Source organism: Oncorhynchus mykiss, chromosome 19 (genome assembly GCF_057628025.1).
Source record: "Oncorhynchus mykiss isolate SJ-2025 chromosome 19, ASM5762802v1, whole genome shotgun sequence".
NCBI lineage: Eukaryota > Metazoa > Chordata > Actinopteri > Salmoniformes > Salmonidae > Oncorhynchus > Oncorhynchus mykiss.
Window position 1 is genome coordinate 36,957,998 of NC_143040.1, and position 22,821 is coordinate 36,980,818.

Here is a 22,821-nt window from a genome sequence, read left to right on the forward strand (position 1 = left end):
TGAATCGACCATTTAAAGGGACGATACAAATATGATATTTTTCTGTCTACAAGCTAATCTCCCAATAACCGAAGATGAAAGGAGAGCGCAACACTGAAATGGCATACACTATAAATAGTTTTTACTGTTAATGACAATATTATTTTCTTATTTAAATAGGCCCATCGCTATGCAACCCAGGACTAAGACTATTTCGGTTTCATCGTCCATTATTTTCTCGTTAATTACAGATAAAACTGCAATAACGGTTTGTAAAAAATCATTTACAAAGAAGTTTGCAGAGTTATGTATGGGTTAAATTAATGCTTTTACGTTGCCTGCACGTTTGAAGCACACGAAGAGAGAGCCCTTTTGAACGAGAGGGAGATGAGCTGTATGGTCGAATGTTTACCCGGTTTTTGTTATGCTCAGTGAAATCCACTCTATAGAGTGCGATGTGTTTGCTCAGCTTTAGGGTTCTGAACTGTTTACATGATAAAAGCTAACATTTCTTGCTGTTCGTTTCTTATTTCCATAGGTTCCTCTAAGCTAAGCCTTTCTCTTCTCTCTAATAGAACGAGAAATAACAAGCACTGGTAGGATGCAATGTCATAGACTCTTAGCTATAGTCCGAAATAGTGTCAGAAGTTGTTGGATAGAATGGTGTATCCCTCAATACTCAACAGCCTAGCTTTGTTGGAATACATGTAGGCCTAGATGCATGAGGACTTCTGAAAAATGGACAATATGTGCAAACATGTACAAGATTTATTCGTAATTCTATAAAAACACAAAACATTTAAGGCCAACCAATCAATATAACGATTATGTTCTATAACATTTCCAGACAAAAGTGAAAAACATTTTCCAAAGCAATTATATCCTAATTCCCTCGTACTTTTGACAGTTAACTTGGTGTAGATTCGAAATTCATAAAAATTACAGAAATGTTAAATTACTGATAAAATAAGCCTACGCAAAGTAAACACAACAATGATCCAATTGGATAAACAAAACTTAATCTAGGAGTATAATGTCCATAGGCCTACCACCAGATTACAACAAACTAATAACGACTTTAATCATTCGAAAATGTCACTCAATAGGCTACATTTAATAAAATACCAAAAATAAAATATGTGCAAAATAGCCTACTTCTCATACAACATTATTAGTGAGAGTTTAACACTTAAGTACCTCGAAAAATAAGGGAATTCAGAAAACATATTTGGTTTTAAGTGTTCCTCTATGCAATGTCCTCTTGTTTATGTTTTCAGTCACTTAAAATAACTGAATTGAACTGAGTCGTTCAGAAAGTCTCTCCAAGCAAAGGTGTGTCTAGATGCTGCCGGGCTGGCAAAATGCTGGTATGGGGAAGGTAGACCGAACGGCGACGGAAGCTGGAAAGACTGGTATCCCAAACTGAAGGGTGTACCCGGGGACGTGGTCGGTCTAAGACAGCCTCCTTTCTCCGTGTTAATGAAACAGGTCTGATAAGGCTTGCCATCCCGAACTAGGATGGGTACCACTACTCTTCGCAACATTGGCGATTGGTTTATGTCTTGTGGCGCTCCCTCTACTCGCGACCTCTTCATTTTGTACCTGTGGTTCTGGAACCAGATCTTGATCTGCGTCGGCGTCAGGCTGAGGAGATGGGCGAGCTGCTCCCGCTCTGGTGCTGACAGATAGCGCTGCTGACGGAAGCGCCTCTCAAGCTCGAAGGTCTGGGCCTTTGAGAAGAGCACGCGGCGCTTCTTCTTCTTCTCGGCCTCAGAGTCCAGAGAAGACTCGTCTGACTTGTTTGGGGAGATCTCCAGGCTACCCTCATCTGAAGCTGAGGAATTCAAAATTGTGTTATTACACTGATCAATTAACCATATAAACAACTCACGAGATACAATATCACCAGAAATACATAGCTACAGAGATTTATTTACCCCCAATTTGAATTAGGCTACACATCTCCCTATAAAGTGTATATCCAATTATTTCATAATGCTTAGTTAATTGGATGGATACCTTATTGGATCTCATAAAACAGGCATGTTGGAAATCGCTGTGGATGATATTAAATTGTGTCAATTTAAGCAGGACCCATAAAATCCAGTTAGGCCAATGTGCTTATATGGATTTGAAGTGGTTAGGTCAATCTGTTTCTATGCTCAGGTTTCAACCAGGGGGACTTACAGAGACAAGGGCTCCGGTCGCTGTCCATCCAGGAGGAGTAAGGGGAGCTGTAGCAGGAGTTACCGGGGGAAGGCTGCGCTGTCTTTGCGTCATGCTCAGGCAAATCCAGGATGCTCCTCACGGAAAAACTGAACTTTGCAGCAACAGCCATTCTGTCCAGAAAAAAAAACTGAATCCTTGTGCGTAATAACTATCCAAATGAGAGGATACAGTTGATATAGGAGTAAAAATATGTATCCACTCAAGGAATGGCGAAGAGCGCTGTCAGAGTCAGAGACGACCTAGAACACTCTGTGTGTGTGGACATGAGGCAGTGTTTGTATAAACAGTACTTCACGCCGCTTATATATGCTCCTCGAGGACTCCAAGTACCTGAATGATTCGAGTGTCTTTATCCAATGATGGTAGGTGTGAACCCGCAGAATAATTATCCCCGTTGCCTCAACAATGGCCGAAGGAAACACTCGTCATCATTACAGATTCGTCCCGTATCGTGAAAAGTGGTGACCAGATAATGGTGATTGTTGCAGCTGAATCACGTCTTGGGTGGCAAGTGACAACAGAACCCCCCTCCCCCGAAATAACATGTCCAATATTTGCATACAAAGTGAGCAATTAGTGTGAGATGCCCCGGAGTTGGTTTAACTAATATATTTAGGGCTGTGCACCCTATCCATTGCAGGTATTTTGAAATTACATAGAATAATAATGTTGTATGTCATGTCCCTGAAATAAAACCACATAGCAATATCAAAATAACACAAAAATAACACACCAATAACACCTATTTTTGTAAAAAATAATATTAGGTTATTTTTTAAATAATTTATCATTTCCATTTAGGCTATAAATCTAATTTTAATTTCCCAAGAAAATGTATATTTTTTTCCGTATAGGCTTCACAAAGAGTGACACTCCTGCAAAATGACCATGATCATATGAACCAAAATGGAGAAAAGTCAACGACCAATTTCTAATGAGTAGAAAGAATGGTGTTACGGCAATTTCTCTTGTGGCAGACAGGTCAATTCTTAGAGGCTATCCAGTGTGAATTAAATTGAGACAGATATGTTATTATTTTAGTATTATTTTAGAGACGACGCGTGAATCACATGAGTGCCTTGGAACAGTGAATTAAGCTATTTTCTGATTCCAAACATATGGCACGCCCTACTTGGACACTGTAACGGAAAACTGCCATTTATAAATTCATTTGGGGTATTTTTAACATCTTTAAAGAACAATCTGACCTTAATGGCCATGTTCTCTTATAATCTCCACCCAGCACAGCCAGAAGAGAGAGGACTGGTCACCCCTCAGAGCCTGGTTCCTCTCTAGGTTTCTTCCTAGGTTCACACCATTCTAGGGAGTTTTTCCGAGCTACCGTGCTTCTACATCTGCATTGCTTGCAGTTTGCGGATTTAGGCTGGGTTTCCGTATAGCACTTTGTGACATTTGCTGATGAAAAAAGGGCTTAATAAATACATTTGATTGGTTGATTAAAATACGCTGACACTTTTTACTGCAATATACAGTAAATTATGGTGCGTTGTGGGAAACTGCTGTGGGCGGGGAAAGAATGTCTGTATTTCGAATGGTGATGGCATTGTTGTTTCTGTCTCATTAACATATTTTGAGGCGTGCCTTGTAATAGGCTATATTTGTTGCACCAGTGAGTGAGAGTGCTGTGCCAATTTAACTGGTATGTGGTTGTGCTCCATCAATCTCAAAAGAATACGTGATAGTTTGGAGTGTTAAAAAGTGTTAAACCTTAAATGGTTGAGCATTTTGTCATGTCCTTTTGGTCTGTTTTGGCCTTTGGGAGCCTTTGATAAGGCCTCTAGAAGTGTAAGTGATATAAAACACCAAATACTCATTAATATGCTGTAACGTGTAAACACTTAATTTAGCAGCAAACCTGCTTGCTTGTAAAATTCTGTGAAATTACAAACCCTTCCGATGAAGGTATCCTTTACTTTTTATTTTTTACAGTACAATACAGTACATTTTACGGTATTGCACTGTTTGTCATTACACAGCACTTGCTTTGATGTATTATTTATATTACAGTAGTTGTATTACAATACAGTAGTTGTATTACAATTACAATTACAGTAGTTGTATTACAGACTTTTACTTGCCACTGAGCTGCCTGTAAAGTTACTGTCAAATTCATGGCGACCACCTTACATTGTCGGTCAAACGCTATATGACTATGTTGGAACCGGTGTCCTTCACCTTCAGTCAAAACGCACATTTTATAAAGGCATACAGCCTAGTAATAGGAGATTATGACGCAGCTGATAAAGGGGATCACATATCCCCAGCAGACGCATTCATATTATGGAGTGCTGTAGGGGGAGGATGTGGCATATGAAAAGCATTTTTTTTTCGTCCGTTTTGGGGTGTGTGTTTCAACTGTACTTCAGACTGAAGAGTTCTAATATTGGCTCTCGTCTCAGACTTCAGATACGGACACGAGGCACAGGCAGGTCCGTGGAGTTCCATCTAGTTCCCATGCCATGCTTTAGATGGCCTCCACTCCTCTCTGCTTTGCGCGCTTTGCCTTGGTGACAGGGCCTGCCCTATAGCGAGGAGAGTGGACATGCCTCAGCCTTCCATCCCAAGTCGTCCTGGGTGGTCGGCCGAGGGGGAATACAAATACATGCCAACCAGAGGCTGAGAACAAAGGAGGGAAATGTAGCCCCGCGTCCGAGACCCGTTGGAAGCATTTGTTCCAGTCAAGATTTTGCATTTGTTCAGTCCTTCAATAATACGGTGATTGACGCCCCGCCACAATGTCCTTTAACTTTCCAGGATAAATCCGAGCTTGTTCCTTGTTGTCATGGTTTTGAATGGGCCTGAATGGGATGCGGGCATTAGGCCTACTACAATCTACTGCTGCTCTACGTCCAACACCCGCCAAACCTGCAGTGAGCAGAAATATTACTTATGCGTTTCCAAACGAATTAAAACGCCTTTTCATTTCTACTACCCAAACAGTAGTTGACCTCGATGATTCGAACAATATGGCGTATAAAATATAGTGGCCTTTCATTTTGCTTTAATCTTTACTCAGAAGCATGTCTACGCACTGAAATCAAACTCTAAAAACAAGTCTAGTGATAAAAACACCATGGACAACGCTTATTGGAGACTCATGCAGACCTGCAACACACCCTTGAGACATCGGAGTAGCAAGAGAAAGAGGATTGTTTTTTTTATAACTATGTCTGATAGTCCTCCTATAACAAACACGAAAACGCACATCTAGGCTGTGCAACAAGGTCTCCAGTGAAGAGCCTCTCAAATAATGTTGACAAGACCTAACAGATTACTGTAAGCAAGTAGGCCTATACGGTGGCTCAAGTGGGTCAATTTGCAGAGGACTCTTCATTTAAGTGCAGAACTTCGTAAGGCAAAGATAAGTCAGGTTCAGATAGAGGGAATGATTCTGTCCACAATGAACTCGCCAGCCCCTTAATCTATTAGACCCACAGACTTCAGATTCAACCAGAGAGGAGAGGCCACTCTGGGACCGAGAGCTCTTTACGGACAAATATTTACTTTTGTTGTAAGACTCTTGGCTGGTTCTAAATCTTCAACAAAATTGCGATTTTCCCATTTGAAGTGTAGTCCTTTAGGCAAATTTGGTAAGAAAATTAAAATAAATGTCTAATTTAACCAATCTTATAAGAAACATGATGTAATATGTGTGTAATAATAGAAGGTAAGCAATTTATGTTAAAAAGATGAGGCTATCTGATATTTGATCTCTGCACCTGTCCTCTGGCCCTTTTCATCAATACATTTAGAGAGTGTAATCAAAACCTATTCCATTCGAAGGATCTAACAAATACCACAAAAACAACATAATGTCTTAAAAGTGTGAATTGACCTTCAACGAGATTTACTATTCAAATCCAAAACCCTGCAATGCACCTTCCACTGGGCACAGACGTAAGTTCAAAGACTAGTTTTTATTTTCATTTGGTTGAGTTGTTAACTGACGTGAATTCAACGTGAAATCAACAAACGAATTCACCATGTTATTGGATTTAGTTTACAAGTTGGGGGGGATTATTTTCTGTGGAAACGACGTTGATTCAACCAGTTTCTGCACAATGGGCTGCCTCTGGCATTCGCTCATACACTGTACATTTACGTATTTCGATTGCCCTCTTTGCCATAGTTCTAAAACTACTATAAAACACACGGCCATAATTAAGAAAGTATCAATAGTATAAAGTAGGCTAATTCGATACATGGTGCGGGATAGAACACCATGGCAATAGAGCGTTTGCCATGAGGGCATCAGGGTGCTGAAAAAGAAACGGGACGGCGCTGCACTCTGGTTTAGTAGTGCGATGATCTCTTTTGTGTAAAGATGAAAGTGGGATTGAGGTCACTATTATTATCAACTAGAAAACATTATTATTAGGCTATTAGTTACTTTTATAGGGACCACCATGGAAATAACTGACTTGTTTTATATCACTGTCACGTTTTTAAAATGTATGTACTGTGTGTATATGTGTTTTATTATCTGGCAAACACAATCTATCACACATACACTACATGTCACACCAGTTGCTGACAGGTACAAAATCGAGCACACCGCCATGCAATCTCCATAGACAAACACTGGCAGTAGATTTGCCCATACTGAAGAGTTCAGTGACTTTCAACGTGGCACCATCATAGGATGCCAGCTTTCCAATAAGTCAGTTTGGCAAATTTCTACCCTGCCCGGGGTCAACTGTAAGTGCTGTTATTTCGAAGTGGAAATGTCTAGGAGCAACAACAGCTCAGCCGCGAAGTGGTGGGACACACAAGCTCACGGAACGGGACCACCGAGTGCTGAAGCACGTAAAAATCGTCTGTTCTCGGTTGCAACACTCACTACCGAGTTCCAAACTGCCTCTGAAAGCAACGTCAGCACAATAACTGTTCGTCGGGAACTTCATGAAATGGGTTTCCATTGCAGAACAACCGCACACCAATGGCCATTAGACTCTGGAGAAGCGGAAACGCGTTCTCTGGAGTGATGAATTACGCTTCACCATCTGACAGTCCGACAGACAAATCTGGGTTTGGCGGATGTCAGGAGACCGCTACCTGCCCGAATGCATAGTGCCAACTGTAAAGTTTGGTGGAGGAGGAATAATGGTCTGGGGCTGTTTTTCATGGTTCGGGTTAGACCCCTTAGTTCCAGTGAAGGGAAATCTTAACGCTATAGCATACAATTAAATTCTAGGCGATCCTGTGCTTCCAACTTTGTGGCAACAGTTTGGGTAAGGCCCTTTCTTGTTTCAACATGACAGTGCACAATGAGAGGTCCATACAGAAATGGTTTGTCGAGATCGGTGTGGAAGAACTTGACTGGCCTGTACAGAGCCCTGACCTCAACCTCATCAAACACCTTTTGGATGAATTGGAACACCGACTGCGAGCCAGGCCTTATCGCCCAACATCTGTGCCCGACCTCACTATTGCTCTTGTTGGCTGAATAGAATAAAACCCCTGCAGCAATGTTCCAACATCTAGTGGAAAGCCTTCCCAGAAGAGTGGAGGCTGTTCTCGCAGCAAAGGGGGGACCAACTCCAAATGAATGCCAATGATTTTGGAATGAGATGTTCGATGAGCAGGTGTCCACATACTTTTGGCCATGTAGTGTATGTTTGAATAAATTGTGATATTCCCTTTTTCATGTATTTCTCTATATGAGCCTCATAGGCTATTTAAAACAACACATTTACAAATACCTACCAAATGCTTTTCTCTGTAAAACATGGGCAGGTTTCCCCTTTGTGTCCTCGGGCAAGCCATCTGATTCTTACCATTTCAAATGAAATGGCGAGAAAACTGACACCAGCATTTTCTTCTATAGTATCTAACATGCAGCCTATTGAGCTCTGCTTGTACCACTACTGCATAAGCATTGAACTCCAAACACGGCCTAGGGACTGCAAGCCACTGTGGTACCACGCTGCCCTCTTGAGGGCATACTTTCACTCAACCGGACCAAGAACACAGAGTGCGACCTTATTATGTATAGGTCTAATTTGCTATAGGTCTAAATGAACAATTAAGCCTTATCTGAAATTCAGAGAGTACAACATCTGATTCGATATCAATATTGGTGTGCAGTTATGAAAACATGATATGAACATCACAATATGGCACATTGACTTTGTAAATGAACACAATAATAAAACCTATCAGGTGTGCTAGGTCGAACAGTTGAGGCCCCTAAGGAGAGAGATTTGGGAACGACTAATTTGGACAACAGTTCCCAATTGACCCAAGGCCATACACGAGTCTTTTACAAGACACCATCAATGGCCCTAATAACTTTTGATATGAAATGGCATAACACAACACATTAGATAAACTGGAATGACATGCTCACTCACGGTTGCACAAAAAAGAGCTGTGAGCAAATCACGCCCCAAAATATTAAAATGAGCCGCTGGCCGACATTTTAATCATCAATGAAAGAGGAAATAACCCTTTTCTTAACTACAAAGGGTTCTCTTTGGGTCAGTATGGTTCCACCCAGAACCATCACCCTTCCCAAAGAACCCTTAAGGAACCCTCTTTTTCTTAGTGTGCATAAGGTCATCAGCCTATATCCAAACACCAATGCAAACATAATTTAGTCTATTTTTAAATGACTATGTTTCCCAAAACATTACTAAAAGTACATTTACTTGAAAAGTAGACAAAAAAACATAAGTTACGACTTTAGTTATGCTGTAGTTGGATATACACTGAGTGTACAAAACATTAGGAACACCGTACACCCCCTTTTGCCCTTAGAACAAGTGTTCCACAGAGATGCTGGCCCATATTGACCCTAATGCTTCCCACAGTTGTGTCAAGTTGGCTGGATGTCCTTTGGGTGGTGAACCATTCTTGATACACACTGGAAAAACCCAGCAGCATTGCAGTTCTTGAAACACTCAAACCGTTGCACCTGCTACCATACTCTGCTCAAAGGCACCTAAATATTTTGTCTTGCCCATTCACCCTCTGAATGGTACACATACACAATCCATGTCTCAATTGCTTAAAAATGTCTCATGGCTTAAAAATCCTTCTTTAACCAGTCTCCTCCCCTTCATCTACACTGATTGAAGTGGATTTAACAGGTGACATCAATAAGGGATCATCGCTTTCACCTGGCAGTCCATGTCAGGGAAAGAGCAGGTGTTCCAAAAGTTTGGTGCACTGGCCAGTGGTTCTCAAACTGGGGGTACCTGGCCTATCCACAGGGGGTACTTAGGAAGACTCAAAGGAACATGACCAGCTGCACATGTATTTCAGGCAGAGACAAATGTAATTGATGGTACAGTAACCCAAATATGTGGATAATGAGAACTGTGGATAATGAGAACTGAACTGCCTGGTGGTTCAGTGCTTCAGGTAAAAATTATTGTATATCCACAAGATGGCGCCACTTCATCGTGGAATAGAATTCCTGTGCAGAATTCCCTAGATTTTAGAGTCTGTAGAATGTAAACCATGTGGAGGGCATGCCATGTCTCTTAAAATCTCCTTTGTCAAGTGATGGTCCAAAAACACAAGACAGCGCACGAGTTTCCTCAAATGAAATGGGTTTGTTATATTCTCCTGCATGAGCTGAAGGTTGATATTGATCAGAAATACAGTGTAGACATTGTTAATGTTGTAAATTACTATTGTAGCTGGAAAAGGGCAGATTTTTTAAATGGAATATCTACGCAGGCCTACAGAGGCCTTTTATCAGCAACCATCACTCCTATGTTCCAATGGCACATTGTGTTAGCTAATCCAAGTTTATCATTTTCAAAAGCTAGTTGATCATTAGAAAACCCTTTTGCAATTATGTTAGCACAGCTGAAAACTGTTGAGCTGATTAAATAAGCAATAAAACTGTGCTTCTTCAGACTAGTTGAGTATCTGGAGCATCAGCTTTTGTGGGTTCGATTACAGGCTCAAAATGGCTAGAAACAAAGGGCTTTCAGTTGACAGTGAGAGGATGTTTATTTTTTTGCTGAGTTTATGCACGCGCACACACACACACACACACACACACGATCTGGGCCTCGTTTCCCAGAGCATGCGTAGCGTTATGATCCTCGTTAGAACCATCTTATGATGTAGGCTGTCTTTAGTAGCCAAGGTGTTTCCCAGAGCCTCTGCTAGTAATGTGACTCTTAAAAACCTTTGCACATCTGAGTGATCCACACTACTCGTAGAGCAGACAAAGTGCAGCGTTAGGCTTCTTCTCTGCCATAACACCTCACAAGATATAATTCTAAAAAAATGTACAACTGTTTTGTGAATGAGCATGATCATACCATGATATATGTTTCATCTGGGTAATGTATAGGATCTAATGTAGGCTAATATTTGAAATATGTATTTGTAACATTTTGTCAAGCTTAGTTTTATCCCAAGCTGAACCTTATCCAGTACTTATCCAAATTGGAAAAAACTGGAACCAGTGGCGATTTTTACATGTAAATCTTGGTCAGGCAAAAAATTATACATTTCTTTTTTAGATGCATGCCAGCAAAGACACTACACAACACAACACATGAATTGCACTATAATGGTGACAAACAGTCCTCACACACTAGGGCCTCCATAAATCTGGGGCATATAAAGCAGACAATTAAAGCTCTTACAATATTCTATGATTACATTTCTCTAAAACAGGCTATAGGCTACATGTGCACCACCAAGTCAGAACAGTAGGCTAAATTATGAAAGGAAAAGGGACCATATTGTTAGGGTGAGGCACATGAGCTACTAACAGCTTACTACACAACATACACTTAGTATTACTTTCTTAGCTACAGTATACATATCTCCCTGGCATATTACATCATTTATGCAGCAGCATACAATACATTTTTGGACTCACATTGTTGTTCTGTGCATTGTTGTTCTGAACAGGAAGGTGGCGCAGCGGTCCTTGTGGGTACTTTCAAGATGACTGGGAACTTGGAAAAAAAAACAAGGTCGAATCATGACGTCGGTGGTCTTCAAGTCAGAGCTCTAGAAAAAGGCCTAAGTTCCCGTTTTGGAATTCCGGGTTGGAATGGGAAAACGTATTTTCCCAGTCGATTCTCGTTTTTTTCTGAGTTTCCAGTTGTCTTGACCGTGGCAGAAGTCATGCTGGATTGACAGCATGGCCAATGTACTCAACCTTTTACCTGATTCCTTCCTAACCACTCTTTGTTGAATTTGCGATTTCCAACTTGTTGTGTAATGCTTATGGCCAATGGCTGATGAGCACCGATACCTAATTTATCTTCATATGACAAGGATGGAAAAGGACTTGCCAGTAGATTGCCGACTTGATTCATGATGATGACTGCTTGTCTAGCTTGCTAGCTAAGATTTTGAAAGTATGATGTTGATATGATCAGTCCAATCAAAGCTGCGGTAGATATGTGATTTTATCTGTGGCCAATGATCTTGAGCCTTGTTGGATGGGGCACTTTTAATGTAACTCTATGGCAGCACCCAAGGGGCTTGAATTGTCGAGCCCCCTCCCTCTTAGTTTTTGTGGTGATGTAGTGTCCCCATGAGTGATAGAACACTGAGCCAATCACGGCACAACTAGAGAACATTACCAACCCCTTCACGCCGTATTTTCAAAAGGCAGCCCCAACACCACAAAAAGCACTGAACTTGGCTGAAACACCTGCATTTTGGAGCTGCCTATCTCAAGAAAGCAATAAAGAGACCATGTTTGTATGCAGCTTTATTTAACGCCATGATTATTTTTGCATTGTTTGCAAACTGATATGTGACATGTATTAATGCCAAAATAACATGCAAAATATGCAAAAAAATATATATATACATAAAAAATAAATCTTTATAAATATATACTGTATATACATATTTTTTGTGCCTATTTTTATACAGTTGAAGTCGGAAGTTTACATACATTTAGGTTGGAGTCATTAAAACTCGTTTTTCAACCACTCCACAAATTTCTTGTTAACAAACTATAGTTTTGGCACGTCGGTTAGGACATCTACCTTGTGCATGACACAAGTAATTTTTCCAACAATTGTTTACAGACAGATTATTTCACTTATAATTCACTGTATCACAATTCCAGTGGGTCAGAGGTTTACATACACTAAGTTGACTGTGCCTTTAAACAGCTTGGAAAATTCCAGAAAATTATGTCATAGCTTTAGAAGCTTCTGTTGGGCTAATTGACATCATTTGAGTCAATTGGAGGTGTACCTGTGGATGTACTTCAAGGCCTACCTTCAAACTTACTGCCTCTTTGCTTGACATCATGTGAAAATCAAAAGAAATCAGCCAGGACCTCAGAAAAAAAATTGTAGACCTCCACAAGTCTGGTTCATCCTTGGGAGCAATTTCCAAACGCCTGAAGGTACCACGTTCATCTGTACAAACAATAAATGCTAGTATAAACACCATGGGACCACGCAGCCGTCATAAAGCTCAGGAATGAGACACGTTCTGTCTCTTAGAGATGAACGTACTTTGGTGCGAAAAGTGCAAATCAATCAGCTGCTCAGCAAGGAAGAAGCCACTGCTCCAAAATCGCCATAAACAGCCAGACGACGGTTTGCAACTGCACATGGGGACAAAGATCATACTTTTTGGAGAAATGTCCTCTGGTCTGATGAAACAGAAAGAGAACTGTTTGGACATAATGACCATTGTTATGTTTGGAGGAAAAAGAAGGAGGCTTGCAAGCCGAAGAACACCATCCCAACAGTGAAGCACGGGGGTGGCAGCATCATGTTGTGGAGGTGCTTTGCTGCAGGAGGGACTGGTGCACTTCACAAAATAGATGACATCATGAGGAAAGAAAATTATGTGGATATACAGTGCCTTGCGAAAGTATTCGGCCCCCTTGAACTTTGCAACCTTTTGCCACATTTCAGGCTTCAAACATAAAGATATAAAACTGTATTTTTTTGTGAAGAATCAACAACAAGTGGGACACAATCATGAAGTGGAACGACATTTATTGGATATTTCCAACTTTTTTAACAAATCAAAAACTGAAAAATTGGGCGTGCAAAATTATTCAGCCCCTTTACTTTCAGTGCAGCAAACTCTCTCCAGAAGTTCAGTGAGGATCTCTGAATGATCCAATGTTGACCTAAATGACTAATGATGATAAATACAATCCACCTGTGTGTAATCAAGTCTCCGTATAAATGCACCTGCACTGTGATAGTCTCAGAGGTCCGTTAAAAGCGCAGAGAGCATCATGAAGAACAAGGAACACACCAGGCAGGTCCGAGATACTGTTGTGAAGAAGTTTAAAGCCGGATTTGGATACAAAAATATTTCCCAAGCTTTAAACATCCCAAGGAGCACTGTGCAAGCGATAATATTGAAATGGAAGGAGTATCAGACCACTGCAAATCTACCAAGACCTGGCCGTCCCTCTAAACTTTCAGCTCATACAAGGAGAAGACTGATCAGAGATGCAGCCAAGAGGCCCATGATCACTTTGGATGAACTGCAGAGATCTACAGCTGAGGTGGGAGACTCTGTCCATAGGACAACAATCAGTCGTATATTGCACAAATCTGGCCTTTATGGAAGAGTGGCAAGAAGAAAGCCATTTCTTAAAGATATCCATAAAAAGTGTCATTTAAAGTTTGCCACAAGCCACCTGGGAGACACACCAAACATGTGGAAGAAGGAGCTCTGGTCAGATGAAACCAAAATTGAACTTTTTGGCAACAATGCAAAACGTTATGTTTGGCGTAAAAGCAACACAGCTCATCACCCTGACCACACCATCCCCACTGTCAAACATGGTGGTTGCAGCATCATGGTTTGGGCCTGCTTTTCTTCAGCAGGGACAGGGAAGATGGTTAAAATTGATGGGAAGATGGATGGAGCCAAATACAGGACCATTCTGGAAGAAAACCTGATGGAGTCTGCAAAAGACCTGAGACTGGGACAGAGATTTGTCTTCCAACAAGACAATGATCCAAAACATAAAGCAAAATCTACAATGGAATGGTTCAAAAATAAAAATATCCAGGTGTTAGAATGGCCAAGTCAAAGTCCAGACCTGAATCCAATCGAGAATCTGTGGAAAGAACTGAAAACTGCTGTTCACAAATGCTCTCCATCCAACCTCACTGAGCTCGAGCTGTTTTGCAAGGAGGAATGGGAAAAAATTTCAGTCTCTCGATGTGCAAAACTGATAGAGACATACCCCAAGCGACTTACAGCTGTAATCGCAGCAAAAGGTGGCGCTACAAAGTATTAACTTAAGGGGGCTGAATAATTTTGCACGCCCAATTTTCAGTTTTTGATTTGTTAAAAAAGTTTGAAATATCCAATAACTGTCGTTCCACTTCATGATTGTGTCCCACTTGTTGTTGATTCTTCACAAAAAAATACAGTTTTATATCTTTATGTTTGAAGCCTGAAATGTGGCAAAAGGTCGCAAAGTTCAAGGGGGCCGAATACTTTCGCAAGGCACTGTATAGTTTACGTCAGGTGTTTTTAGGCCACTCTTCCAGGTGCGTCCTTTCCTTGTGGTGTTCATCAAGCAACTTTGGGAGGGAATGACAATGAACACAACAGGCGTATTAGTTATCGTATATGCCTATACTTTATGGTGTTATGTAAAGAAAGATATGTTTACAGTCATTTCACAAATATTTTGGCCTTTAAAATGTATTGGACAAACTTTAAACGTTTTATTCTATATTACATTTTCATAACACATATTTGTTACACTATTTTGCTACATGTTCAGGTGCTTAATGTTAGGGTGTTTAGGTTATATCGGTTTGGGTTGAGGTTATGGGCTTGGATTTAGGTTGAGTCTACATTATTTTACATAGGCTAATGATGATGCTGAAGATGCTAATGAGGAAGATACAGATATCATTTTAGGCATTGGCAAGATCCAATGAACAAACAATACGAATGAACACGTTCCTCAACAACGCTGACTTAAAACTATAGTAATGTTTACATGAACTAGTTTTGAAGAGCTACCAAACGCAAAAGACCCATATTTCCACTCATATTTGACTGTTGTGCGAAATAGATTTTCCAATCTATTTGATTGGCCGAGCTCTGCTCCAAATTAGCCCGGAATGTAATATTTAATGTTAATGAAGACCAGGTGCTAGACGACCAGATGTCAAAGTGATGGATGCTTAAAAGTGTCGTAAATATTGTTTCGTTTGTCCTTCTCACGAGAAATCCAACCATGGCCCTCTGAAACACGACTACATACGTCGTTAACCTGCGGTCATCCTCATTACGGCCGCACTAAAGTTCCAGGACCACTCAACCCTTCCGAACCTTTCAGAAGTGTTAACCTGTAAATTACTTTAATGGTGTCAATTCCATTTGGATGTGAGAGGTTAGAGTCATCAATGGGGCGCTTTAAAAAAAAAGTCCCAAACAGCGATTAGACATTTGCTAAATCAAAGAAGAGATCCCCTCCCCAAAGACAAAAAGGGAATTAATAATAGAATATAACTCACAATTAACACATCTGTGAAATTGAAATGAGTTAGAAACTAATGTTATTATCTCCAAAACGTTCCAAACAACTCAGAAACACTATCCCATAGCCTATTTAGGGCTGAAAGCTGAGCTCCCACAATGGAGTCCATACAGTGCATTCGGGAGGTATTCAGAACACTTGACATGTTCCACATTTTGTTACCGTACAACCTTTTTTGTTTACCTCATCAATAAACACATAATACCCCATAAGGACAAAGCAAAAAGTGTTTTTTTTTTATTTAAAAAAAATGTTTAAAAAAATAAAAACGGAAATATCACATTTACATAAGTATTCAGACACTTTACTCAGTACTTTATTGAAGTACATTTGGCAGCGAGTACAGCCTCAAGTATTGGGTATGACGCTACAAGCTTGGCATACTGTATTTTGGGAGTTTCTCCCATTCTTCTCTGCAGATCCTCTCAAACTCTGTCAGGTTGGGTGGAGAGGGTTGCTGCACAGCTATTTTCAGGTCTCTCCAGAGATGTTTGATCGGGTTCATGTCCGGGCTCTGGCTGGGCCACTCAAGGACATTCAGAGACTTGTCCCAAAGCCACTCCTGAGTTGTCTTGGCTGTGTGCTTAGGGTCATTAACCTGTTGGAAGGTGAACCTACGCCCCAGTCTGAGGTCCTGAGAGCTCTGGAGCAGGTTTTCATCAAGGATATCTCAGTACTTTGCTCTGTTAATCTTTCCCTCGATCCTGACAAGTCTCCCAGTCCCTGCCTCTGAAAAACATACCCACAGCTGGATGTGGCCACCACCATGCTTCACCGTAGGGATGGTGCCAGGTTTCCTCCAGACGTGACGCTTGGCATTGAGGCCATAGAGTTCAACTTTGAGAATCTTGTTTCCCATGTTCTGAGAGTCATTTGGGTGCCTTTTGGCATCTCCAAGCGGTCTGTCATGTGCCTTTTACTGAGGAGTGGCTTTCATCTGGCCACTCTACCATAAATGCCTGATTGGTGGAGTGCTGCAGAGATGGTTGTCCTTCTGGAAGGTACTCCCATCTCCACAGAGGAACTCTGGAGCTCTGTCAGAGTGACCATCGGGTTCTTGGTCACCTCCCTGACCATGGCCCTTCTCCCCCGATTGCTCAGTTTGGCGGCCAGCTGTAGGAAGAGTCTTGCTGGTTGCAAACGTCTTCCATTTAAGAATGATGGAGGCCACTGTGTTCTTGGGGACCTTCAATGCTGCAGAATGTTTTTGGTACCCTTCCCCAGATCTGTGTCTCGACACAATCCTGTCTCCGAGCTCTACGGACAATTCCTTCGACCTCATGGCTTGGTTTTAGCTCTGACATGCACTGTCAAGTGTGGGACCTTATATAGACAGGTGTGTGCCTTTCCAGGTCATGTACAATCAATTGAATTTACCACAAGTGGACTTTAATCAAGTTGTAGAAACATCTCAAGGACATTCAATGGAAACAGGATGCACCTGAGCTCAATTTCATGTCTCATAGCAAAGAGTCTGAATACTTATGTACAGTACCAGCCAAAGGTTTGGACACACTTACTCATTCAAGGGTGTTGTCTTAATTTTTACTATTTTCTACATTGTAGAATAATAGTGAGGGCATCTAAAGCTATGAAATAACACATATGGAATTATGTAGTATGCAAACATGTTAAACAAATCAAATTTTATTATAGATTTTTCAAAGTACCTACCCTTTGCCTTGATGACAGCATTGCACACTCTTCGCCTTCTCTCACCTGGAATGCTTTTCCAACAGTCTTGAAGGAGTTCCCACATATGCTGAGCACTTGTTGGCCGCTTTTCCTTCACTTTGCAGTCCAACTTGTCCCAAACCATGATTGTGGTGTTATTGTGGAGGCCAGGTCATCTGATGCAGCACTCCATCACTTCATGGTCAAATAGCCCTTACAGAGCCTGAAGGTGTGTTGAAAAACAAATCAAAGTCCCACTACGCATAAACCAGATGGTATGGTGTATCGCTGCAGAAGGCTGTGGTAGCCATGCTGGTTAAGTGTGCCTTGAATTCGAAATGAATCACAGAAGGTGTCACCAGCAATTTTTTTTTTTTTTTTTTTTTTTTTTCTTACTAGGCAAGTCAGTTAAGAACAAATTCTTATTTTCAATGACGGCCTAGGAACAGTGGGTTAACTGCCTGTTCAGGGGCAGAACGACAGATTTGTACCTTGTCAGCTCGGGGATTCGAACTTGCAACCTTTCGATTACTAGTCCAACGCTCTAACCACTAGGCTACCCTGCCGCCCCACAAAGACACAGCAGTTGGAACCAAGAATCTAAAATTTGGACACATCAGACCAAAGGACAGATTTCCACCGGTCTAATGTCTATTGCTCGTGTTTCTTGGTCCAAGCAAGTCTCTTCTTCTTGTTGGTGTCCTTTAGTTGTGGTTTCTTTGCAGCAAATTTGACCATGAAGGCCTGATTCACGCAGTCTCCTCTGAACAGTTGATGTTGAAATGCGTCTGTTACTTGAACTCTGTGAAGCATTTATTTGGGCTGCAATTTCTGAGGCTGGTAACTGTAATGAACTTATCCTCTGCAGCAGAGGTAACTCTGGGTCTTCCATTCCTGTGGTGGTCCTCCATTCCTGTCCTCATGAGAGCCAGATTCATCATAGGGCTTGATGGTTTTTGCGACTACACTTGAAGAAACGTTCAAAGTTCTAGACATTTTCCCGATTCACTGACTTTCATGCCTTAAAGTAATGATGGACTGTCATTTCTCTTTGCTTATTTGAGCTGTTCTTGTCATAATATGGACTTGGTCTTTTACCAAATAGGGCTATCTTCTGTGTACCACCCCTAACATGTCACAACACAATTGATTGGCTCAAACACGTTAAGAAGGAAAGAAATTCCACAAATTAACTTTTAACAAGGCACACCTGTTAATTGAAATACATTCCAGGTGATGACCTCAAAGCTGGTTGAGAGAATGCCAAGAGTGTGCAAAGCTGTCATCAAGGCAAAGGGTGGCTATTTGTAGAATCTCAAATATAAAATATATTTTGATTTATTTAACACTTTTTAGGTTAATAAATGATTCCATATGTGTTATTTCATCGTTTCTATGTCGTCACTATTATTCTACAATGTATAAAATAGTAAAAATAAAAAAAAACACTTGAATGAGTAGGTGTGTCCAAACTTTTGACTGGTACTCTAAATAAGGTATCCGTTTTTTATTTTTAATACATGTCCAAAAAACTGTTTTAACTTTGTCATTGTAGGGTATCGTGTGTAGATTGATGAGGAACGTTTGTTATTTAATCCATTTTAGAATAAGGCTGTGACGTAACAAAATGTGGAAAAAGGGAAGGGGGTCTGAGTACTTTCCAAATGCACTGCTCATCCATTATAGCAAGTGGGGAACTGTAATGGAGTAGGTCTATAATCATCACTAACTCATTTGCCATTTTTGTAGATTTGTCAGAATCTCAAGGACCAGGAAATATACTTCGCACTGCTAACGACCCAAAACTGATTTAATTTTGGAGAACACCATTATGGATATTCGCGAAATCAGTGGCAAAATAAGGACCAAAGCGGTCCAGTCCGAGTCAACTTTTGAGTACATTCATATATAGTTAGTCGTTGGCTTAAATACATTAGTATAGGCAGGCCTAGATCGTCTGAGGTGGGCAATAAGCCTACGTCGTCTGATGTAGCTCACTAAATTGCAGTGTGACATTAAACATGGTTAGCCTCTGGTTAAACTACAAACAAGAAGCATACACAGGGATAACCATTAAGCCTAACTTGCTGTGAACGTCACAAATATTCAAATTAATAACTCCGCGTGATAGCATCAATGATAGCATGCAATAATATATTATTTTTCTTAGTAGTGGCAATACTTTTATCAAATAATAATGACTACCAACGAATAATAGGCTCACTGTAATACTTAGCCTATTATCTTAAATGTATAATAATAATATAATAACCGCAATAATGATAATAACCACAATAATAAACTTACATATTTTACCGTAATTGTCTTCTCGCTACAATCTTTAACATTAAAACATTCATCGGTGAAGGGAAATGCTACTATTTTGCATCATCTGCAAATGAGCGATAATAGCCTAATCATTCGTTGATATCAAGGTATTGCTTTGCCTATTAACATTCGCATTCTCTATCGAGCAGCATGGATAAAATACATATTTTTTGGCTCCACTAGTTTTATGTAGGCTATTTGCAACGTTTACAAATTCTCTTTAAATCACATTGCCATTTCAAGTTCGTCATGCTTTCATGTAAAATTATAATTTTAGGCCTATGTATAGGCTATTTGTTGTCTCTTAGCCTATCAACAAGGCTTAATAAGGCGAATGGAGTCCGTTTACAGCAGAAAATGCGTATTACTCTGCTCGTGTCTGTCCAATAACCTTGACGTCTCTTATACAGTAAAAGATCTTGATTGCAGTCGGACCGTTCCTTAGATGTACTGCAATAAATGATTGCCACACGATTTCAATTACGATAGTTTGATTGGGCTAAGCGACACAATTAGAATCCGGGTCTAATCCATTTAACAACGATCATAGGCTAAAGGAAAAATGAAGAGAATCCTAATTTGTTGGATTATTTATACAGTACCCCCGAAAGCAATCGCAGATAGATTAATACTGTGGCTGTTAGGAGGGAAATCTTTGGTACACACCATTAACTTCTCAGACATTCTTTCGATCAGTCTGAGTGGAATTAAAGTGCACTCATCCGCTGGTTCACATTTAGTTGAGGGATTGTTATTCTGAAACAAAGCGGGCATATACTGTATCAAATGAAGATTCCATTCCCTACATACATTTCTATTCAATACAAGATCACTAAATGTAGTCTAGTTCAAAACATGGTCACGCTGTGAATACGCAAGACGCAGAGTTGATAGAAAACGGTCAAAAGGCTTACATTTCGACAAAAACGTTGCCACTATCATGGGAAGTTGATTGGGCGTCCTGTCTGTCCTTAATATCCACCCACCCTGCTATAATTCTGGATGCTATAATATTATAAAACGACATCTTAAGATGCATATTTAGTGTTGAAAGTGTAATTCAATAACCAGGAATTACGTAGCCTGTTTCATTAGGCTACAAAATAGGGAGTAAATAAGAAACGACAATTCAAAGTTAAGAAATTGGTCGAGTTATTATATTTATTATCAATATAAATGATTAGCGTATACTATTAGTCACAGGCTATATTGGTTATATTCACATACACCTTGTACACTCATCATATTCTGCTGCTACTCTATTTAACTCTTATTATTATCTATCCTGATGCCTAGTCACTTTACCCTGCCTTCATGTAGGTTTACATATCTACCGCAAATACCTCATACCCCTGCACATTGATCTGGTACTGGTACTCCCTGTAGGCCTATACATCTACCTAAAATACCTCATACCCCTGCACATCGATCTGGTACTGGTACTCCCTGTAGGCCTATACATCTACCTCAAATACCTCATACCCCTGCACATTGATCTGGTACTGGTACTCCCTGTAGGCCTATACATCTACCTCAAATACCTCATACCCCTGCACATCGATCTGGTACTGGTACTCCCTGTAGGCCTATACATCTACCTCAAATACCTCATACCCCTGCACATTGATCTGGTACTGGTACTCCCTGTAGGCCTATACATCTACCTCAAATACCTCATACCCCTGCACATTGATCTGGTACTGGTACTCCCTGTAGGCCTATACATCTACCTAAAATACCTCATACACATTGATCTGGTACTGGTACTCCCTGTAGGCCTATACATCTACCTCAAATACCTCACACCCCTGCACATCGATCTGGTACTGGTACTCCCTGTAGGCCTATACATCTACCTCAAATACCTCACACCCCTGCACATTGATCTGGTACTGGTACTCCCTGTAGGCCTATATATCTACCTCAAATACCTCATACACATTGATCTGGTACTGGTACTCCCTGTAGGCCTATATATCTACCTCAAATACCTCATACCCCTGCACATTGATCTGGTAATGGTACTGGTACTTCCTGTTGGCCTATATATCTCTAATCATGTGTACTACTATTTTTTATTTGTATTCTTTAAAAAAAACTGCAATGTTGGGAAGGGCTCGTAAGCAAGCATTTCACAACACCCGCTGTATTCGGAGCATGTGACAAATACGCACAGATTTGATGTGATTTCTAAGTATAATTATACAAACAGCAGACTGATTGGGGCAGTATGTGTCCAGCGCAACCTCTAAGACGTGGTGGTAACGTTGTTTTAGTGCTAATCATCACGGACGTAATGTAAGCGCCTTTCTTTTTGGAACAGTGCAACCTGGACACATGTTGCTTGCTTTGCACATCTTAAGTCAATAGAGACTTCACAGCGACTGCCAAAGCACCGCTGGGAAAGCGTTAGATTCTCCTGATAGCCGATTATGTGATATAATATTATATGAGACGGATCCCACTGCTTGATAGACAGACAAGATACTTGAGACAGTTATGAACTGATAGGACGGTAGGACCGTTGTGTAGCCTTGTAGCGGGAAATTTTGGCATAAATAGAATAGTGAGAATTTGTCTTTTACATAAAAATCTATTGTCTGAGTTTCATATAGGCAGGGAATAGGTTATAAATGAAAAAACGGGCAATGTCTGCATGGAAATCGTGCACGATATAGCTTGAGTATATTATCGTGTATAATGTCATAGTATGTGTAAATAAAGGATATAGGTCAATATGATTAGAGGGAGTCAATCAGAGATAGGGGAAACACAAAACGGATGAAGTAAAAAATGTTGAACCTTTATTTAACTAGGCAAGTCAAATAAGAACAAATTCTTATTTTCAATGACGGCCTAGGAACAGTGGGTTAACTGCCTCGTTCAGGGGCAGAACCGCTAATATTGCTCGAAATTCATCCATCATTTGCCAGTCAAGGGAGTAGCCTACTGGTCAAGCGCAATCATTCCATATCGATGTATTCATATGTTGAAAATATCGATGCGGTGCAAACACTATGGTATTAAAATATTTAAAATATATTTAAAATTCAAGGTGGGTTAAAATGTGCAAAGAAAGACTTGAGATACTCAGTTTGGTCTGGTGGAGG

General features: G+C 40.5%; 1 protein-coding gene across 1 annotated transcript; it reads right to left on the reverse strand.

Moving 5' to 3' along the window:
• Positions 1-756: 756 nt before the first annotated feature.
• nkx2-9 (NK2 homeobox 9) lies at positions 757-2,794 on the reverse strand. The gene is made up of 2 exons (XM_021575227.3): positions 2,167-2,794; positions 757-1,813 (listed from the first exon to the last, which is right to left on the reverse strand). The coding sequence occupies exons 1-2, from the start codon at positions 2,315-2,317 to the stop codon at positions 1,257-1,259; spliced, it is 708 nt and encodes a 235-aa protein (XP_021430902.1). The 5' UTR covers positions 2,318-2,794; the 3' UTR covers positions 757-1,256.
• Between the last annotated feature and the right edge of the window lie 20,027 nt (positions 2,795-22,821).

What these genes read in the sequence shown, in the direction of transcription:
- nkx2-9 (XM_021575227.3), bottom strand. Translation starts at nt 2,317, where the DNA reads ATGGCTGTTGCTGCAAAGTTCAGTTTTTCCGTGAGGAGCATCCTGGAT. An exon ending in CGACCGGAGCCCTTGTCTCT is followed by an intron (nt 1,814 to 2,166) that starts GTAAGTCCCCCT and finishes TGAATTCCTCAG; the next exon opens with CTTCAGATGAGGGTAGCCTG.